Source organism: Pollicipes pollicipes, unplaced genomic scaffold, assembly GCF_011947565.3.
Source record: "Pollicipes pollicipes isolate AB1234 unplaced genomic scaffold, Ppol_2.1 Scaffold_4740;HRSCAF=5597_pilon_pilon_pilon, whole genome shotgun sequence".
Taxonomy (NCBI): domain Eukaryota; kingdom Metazoa; phylum Arthropoda; class Thecostraca; order Pollicipedomorpha; family Pollicipedidae; genus Pollicipes; species Pollicipes pollicipes.
In genome coordinates, this window is record NW_023596545.1 from 2,350,157 (window position 1) to 2,356,527 (window position 6,371).

General features: G+C 57.9%; 1 protein-coding gene across 1 annotated transcript; it reads left to right on the plus strand.

The window, feature by feature from the left end:
- LOC119098749 (cytochrome c1-like) lies at nt 1-1,748 on the plus strand. Its single transcript, XM_037221775.1, has 3 exons — nt 1-36; nt 430-996; nt 1,528-1,748. The coding sequence occupies exons 2-3, from the start codon at nt 454-456 to the stop codon at nt 1,645-1,647; spliced, it is 663 nt and encodes a 220-aa protein (XP_037077670.1). The 5' UTR covers nt 1-36; nt 430-453; the 3' UTR covers nt 1,648-1,748.
- The last annotated feature ends 4,623 nt before the right edge of the window (nt 1,749-6,371 follow it).

Here is a 6,371-nt window from a genome sequence, read left to right on the forward strand (position 1 = left end):
CTGGCGCTCCAGCTGACCGGCCGCCGCTGCGCCGAGGTACGCCGACGCCGCGCCGCGCCGAGACAGCCGCCGTGCGGCCGGTGGCGGGTTGCGGTGTGGGCGGCGTCTGTGGGTGTCTGGGTGTGAGCGGCGTCTGTGGGTGTCTGGGTGTGAGCGGCGTCTGTGGGTGTCTGGGTGTGAGCGGCGTCTGCGAGTGTCTGGGTGTGAGCGGCGTCTGCGGGTGTCTGGGTGTGAACGGCGTCTGTGGGTGTCGGAGTTTCAGCTGCCAGACGTCGTGCGTGCCGTGGGTCGGTCTCGGCCTCCGTGTCATATTGTCGGGGCGCTGGCGTCGGACGCTCTCCTGTCCGCCCGGTATGTGGTCGGACCGCGGCCGTCATGCGTCTGCCGCCTGTGTCGCCCTGCCCTCCGACGACAGCGGCCTGCCGGCAGGTGTTCTGGGAGCAGTTGGGCGAGATGGCTGCCGCGTCTGGCCGCAGCCGACCGCACGAGCTGCTGCTGGATCAGGCGCAGCGGCCGGGCGGCGTCGGCCTGCTCGCCGACTCGCTGCACGGCCTGCTGCAGGAGCTGAAGATGTCGGCCGCCTCCAGCTCCGAGCTGGACGGTCTGGGTGCGCAGGCCGTGAAGCACACGGTCCTCCTGCTGCGCGGCGCGCTCCGCTTTGAGGAGGAAGAGGACCAGCGGGAGCGGCCGGCTGCCGAGGCGGCCGCGGAGGAGGCGCCCGAAGAGACGGCGTCGGCGCCGCAGTCGGCGACGGCCCAGCAGGAGGAGACGTCCGGGGAGCCGGCCGCTCAGCCGCCGTCGCAGGAGCCGGCGCCCGAGGAGCCGCTGCAGGCGCCCGAGGAGCCGCTGCCGGCGCCGGAGGCCGACGGCGCGGCGCCACCGTCGCTGGGCCGGTCCCGTCTCAGCGCCCTCCTGCCAGAGTGGGTGCTCAACCTGCTGCGCTACCAACACGAGCGGGGCTCGCAGGAGGCGGTGCCGACGGAGGCCGAGGCCATGGTACGTGACACCGCGGCCCGCTCGGGGCATGGCCGTCTGGCGTCGGGTGTCAGTCACCTGCTGGACGGCGATGCTGGGCGCGGCCTCAGACCGTCGCACGGACAGCTTGTTTTTTGATGTGCGAATTCATCGTTGTAGTAAGGTGTCGAAGGGCGCTGATGTTGGGACCATGCTCCTTTCCGTGTTTTGTTCCAGTATTGTGGGCTCAAAGTTCTTTATCGGCTTTACGAGCTTGACCGTAGCTTGGTGGTCGCCGACTCAACATAACTTTTGAACTCAGGTTCAAAAACTAGAAGCTGAAGGCTTTGCTGGCTTTTGCTCTGACATCGCAACTGCCTTGGATGGCGTTTCCTCATTGTGGTGTGTGTCTGGAGCCGCACAGCCGTGACGTGTACTGATGAGTGTTCTGACTGACGCTTTCGTCGGAAGAAGCCGCGTGATCACCAGCGGATGGACTTATGGCGCTACCGAAAGTACCAGGCTGCGTCTCTGATGGGGGATACGCTGCTAACCTGCCCTGTGTGCCGCCAGATCATCTCGCGCCTCGTGGACATGGGTTTTTCGGATATCGTCCAGATCCGCGCCCTGTACTGCCAGTACGGCGACGACTGCAACGCCATCGCCTCCCACCTGCTGGACCGCTCCGTGTAGGCGGGCGTCACTGAAGCTGCGTGCCGGCCCTGCTGGTTCCGTTGGCTGCTCTTCGCTTGCGGCGGTGGCGGAGCGTTGGGTGCTGGCGTGGGGCAGTCCTCGGACCGGCGGCGGCACAGGAGCGAGCGGCGCGCCCGCCGTACGGTGGTTCGCGCCGGCGCCGCCAGAGGCGCGCCAGGCGAGGTGTAGGTGGCGCTGCGGCTGTGTATGAGGACGAGTCAACGGCTGCGTTGAACACTGATCAGCGTCTGCGAGTGAAGACGAATCAACGGCCGCGTTGATCACTGATCAGCAGCTGCCATTGAGGACGAATCAACGGCTGCGTTGAACACTGATCAGCGTCTGCGTGTGAGGACGGATCAACGGTTGCGTTGAACACTGATTAGCGTCTGCGTGTGAAGACGAATCAACGGCTGCGTTGGACACTGATCGGCGTCTGCGTGTGAGGACGAATCAGCGGCTGCGTTGAACGCTGATCAGCGTCTGCGTGTGAGGACGAATCAACGGCTGCGTTGGACACTGATCAGCGGCTGTGTGTGAGGACGAATCAACGGCTGCGTTGGACACTGATCGGCGTCTGCGTGTGAGGACGAGTCAGCGGCTGCGTTGAACGCTGATCAGCGTCTGTGTGTGAGGACGAATCAACGGCTGCTTTGGACACTGATCGGCGTCTGCGTGTGAGGACGAATCAGCGGCTGCGTTGAACGCTGATCAGCGTCTGCGTGTGAGGACGAATCAACGGCTGCGTTGGACACTGATCGGCGTCTGCGTGTGAGGACGAATCAACGGCTGCGAGCCGGGAGCCTTATTTTAGACGTGGCACCCCGCAGTCTGCCCGCTTTGCACCAGTAAGGGTGCGACAGTTGGCGCCGATGAATGTGAAATTTCCGAGTGTCATGCCTATAGACCGGAATTGCTTTAATTTGCCGATTGGGGCTGTGCGTACGGGGCGTTAAGATGGGCTTATTACCTTGGTTGTGGCGGGAAGGTGGCGCCGGTGCAGCTTTCACCGGTGGAGCTCCGCCCAGTTGCGGAGCAGCTGGAATGGGGTTTGGCGGTTACGCGTGGACTGTTTTATCCCCGTAGCGCAGATGGTGCGGACAAGGGTACCGCAGACAGCGTGTGAAGCTTCAGGTGGCGGCCGTCTCCCGCGCGTTCGGCGCCCTTCGCCCTGCGCGAGCCGCTGGCGCGTGTGCGTCGCTGGATTTCGTCGGTGTGGTGTGAGCTGAAGGCTGACACGCGGACCCATCACGCCTTTCGCCACCTGTGAGCGCTGTTTGTCGCACGTATCGCTGTTGCCGCGTATCCGGTCGTTGCAGTCCGCTTGTAAACAGTTACAGCGTAGATATACTGGCACAGACGCCGCAGCGTGGTGTGGACAGATCGGTCATCTATTCTGGACAGTTCGGTAGACGTGGCGTTCCTTTTATCCATATTCATAGAAACCTAGCGACTAACACCGAGAGCGCCGCCGCGGCAAGCACCCCGCTGGCGCGTATATTTTACCGACGCGCACCCCGCTTGTCAGCAGCCGACCGGCGCGAGGCGAGATTTTCGCGGAGATGTGTAGCCCGGTTGCCGGCCTGGGCTGCTGCGCAGGCCGGGGGACCGCACCGGACCCGCGGCCGGCCCGTGCTGGACACGCCCCCGACGGAGCAGTCGGTGGAGCGAGCGCGACGCAAATCGTGTGGTCTCAGTCAATAAATACAGAACGCACCCAGCCGGCGTGTTCGGGGAGGAGTGGGGTACTCCTCGGATGTCGTCCTGGAGGAATGGCTGCCACTTCAGGCGAGTGGACTTCCTTCTGCTGCGTAGCACGGAAGCTGGGAATATGTGTTAGGCTCATTCCAGCAGCGTCCCAGCAGTTTATCCCGCTGGTTGGACATCGTGGCACCTTAGCGGGCTCGGATAAACACCCAAAAAATGCAGGAGGAAGCCTTGTCAGACATGTCATTTTCGGCAGCGATGCACGGCAAGGTTTTGTGGACATGCTGCCCAATTTCTGAGACCGTGCGTTGTGCGCTCTTTACTCAGCGTCGGGTCACATCGCAGCAGTCTAAAGACGAAGTCAAATGAGATTCTAATGGAAGGCGGCACGGTTTCTGCGGGGAGTTAGTCCAGGGTGCTGGACATTTCACGATGCCTTCTGCTGATGAAGCAGTGCCCAAGCGGACACCTGAAAGAACTTCATGTATTCCGACGGCTCGTCTACGTTCCATTGACCGTTCTAGGTCTTCGATGGAGCCTGAGGCAACTGCTAAGCGTCGCGCTGAGTGTCCAGGTCTCGGTCAGCATGGTCGGTGATATGTGGTGTGGGCTGATGCTGCAGCCTCGCGTGTGTTGGAGACGCTGGGTGAGAATCCTGGAATACGGCGGGGGCAAATCCGGCCGGACTTGGCCCGGGGCTCTTAATAATGGCATGGTTGCATGGTGTTTCCAATTCCTCGTGATGAGTATTTTTGCGTTCATGTATTTAGTTCAGTCGGATATATATATATATATATATATATATATATATATATATATATATACTTCAATATATATATTTACTTCAATTTTAATTATATTTCTGATAATACTTTTTTCTTTTCATTCTACTTCATTCGGGCTTATTCATCGTTACCGATGTAGTCATTTCTCAAGCAAGTACGCCTACACCCTGGACCACTACCTACAAAGCGAGTGGCGTTAACACATAACCCGCTCTTTAGGCGGATCACCTGTTCACCCCATGCGTGGTTGTGTGGTTGAATATCCATACGTTATGTCGACTGTCAACTCATGCTGAAACATCCACTTCAACTCATTGTGCATGTCAGGGCGGCACTAATATCTCAAGAAACGGGGCTCGCCGCTTTCCCTTGATTTAAGCTTTTTCCATGTACCACCTGATTTTAAGAGAAGTGAAAGCCCATATCCTCCTTCCTTATTAACTTATAGGTGCGCAGAGGCTTTTGTTCTTTGTTGGTTTCGTGAAATATTTTAAATGCCCCCGATCAAAGCTGCCACTAGGCGTAGAATCTACGTAGTCATTTTATGAACAACGCATTGCTTAGACCTCAATATAATGCATGGAATTGGCATAGCTTAGGCCACGAATTGGGCTCGTGCACCTCCGTGGCGCGTTACCCCAGGCAGATTTGGGGAGTAGACGCATGATCTATTATGCTCAAAAATTACATAGCAGCGCTATGTAATTTTGACTCAGCTGGCCGCTTTCCGGACTTGATAAAGGCACCTTGAACCATAACATGATTCCGTCAGAGTCGATTTTGGCGACAAAAACAGGTCATTTTCTAACGTTTACAGACTAGATTCCAATATATGCAAAGCTCATTTGTATGTACCACACGGAGCCATATGTAATGCTCTGCCGGACATGCGGGCTCTCAGAGCAGGAACATCTGGGTTGAGCTGGCTTGGCCCGGTCTGAAAAGCGTGCCTGCCAGTGTATTCATGCATCTGTGAGTGCATTCATGTGGTTAGATACCTGGGCAGATGATCCCACTAGTGAATCTCACATATTGCCTTTGCCGTGTGCTGCCAGGTGAGACCATTATCCTGCCTTTTGTGTGTTGTCAGTTTGTCTGACAGACTGGGTGTGCCTCTGGTTTGGCCAGCTGCCCTTCTGCCGATGTTCATGCGATTGGCCAGCTGACTGCCTTGACGTTGACTGCATCGCTGCTTATCCAGACACACCGTCATCTCTCCGTAGTCGAATGACGCCGGCTGCGCATGAGGATTCGTGTTTGTTCCGGAAGGGCGTACTTTCTCCGCAGGTCCTCTGTGACAGCCTGACATGCTCACCAACAAATAGGGCATTTGCCGGTGACGCTGGTCGCTGCCAGAAGGATACTGTCAATTATTCCGTGTCTAGTCGGTTGTCCCCACTAGGGCGCTTCAAGACGTCCCACAGGTGCCCGAAAATGACTGGGTTTCTGACTGGGGAATGAGTACTGGGCGTACGGGTTTCAACCACCGCTGGAGGGGTCACGGCCCGAAAAACTCCCCTATTGACTGCTGGCGCTACTTGAAAGATCGGAAAATTATTAACTTTATCCAGCCTGCAAGCTTGTTTGGTCTCAACGCCTGCCTTCCGATTCACCCACTCGTGGCGGGGTGGATTCGAGTCGGTTTTGGCAATCGTAATTTTCCCTGACTGGGACGGTCTGCGGCTGGTGGCACGTGTGCGGCCGCGCGGGACGGAGGTGCCCGACGCGTAGAGGCACGAGAGCCGCACGAGCTGTGCAGCACGAGACGTATTGTTACCGGCGCTGACGGCGGCGGCGGCGGCCGCCCGCGTGGCGCGAAGAAGCACGGACGAGGGTCGGCTGCTTAGTCCTGTCGATTCTGTAACGTTTGGTTATACCGTCGTACTGTACCGTGGCATTTAGTATTCGAATTATAATTCAAATATATGGCACCGGCTGACCTAGAGGTCAGGTGGCGTCAGAGGCCCGAATGGACCATGCCGAGCTGCGGCGGCGCGCTAAGTTTTCATTGCAAACTTACGTCGTTGAACTGTGATTCTACAACCGGCGGGTGATGGCGGGACTCACGCAACAAACGCTGCTTAACTCGGGCTACAATCGCATAAATTCATCGAATCGAAATGTCCGGACTTACCAATTTCGAAAAACCACCCGCGCTGACCCGGTCGTGAAGTGCTAAAAATCATTTTCAGCCATTGATTGCCGACCGATGCAGCAACAAGTGCAGCTCTT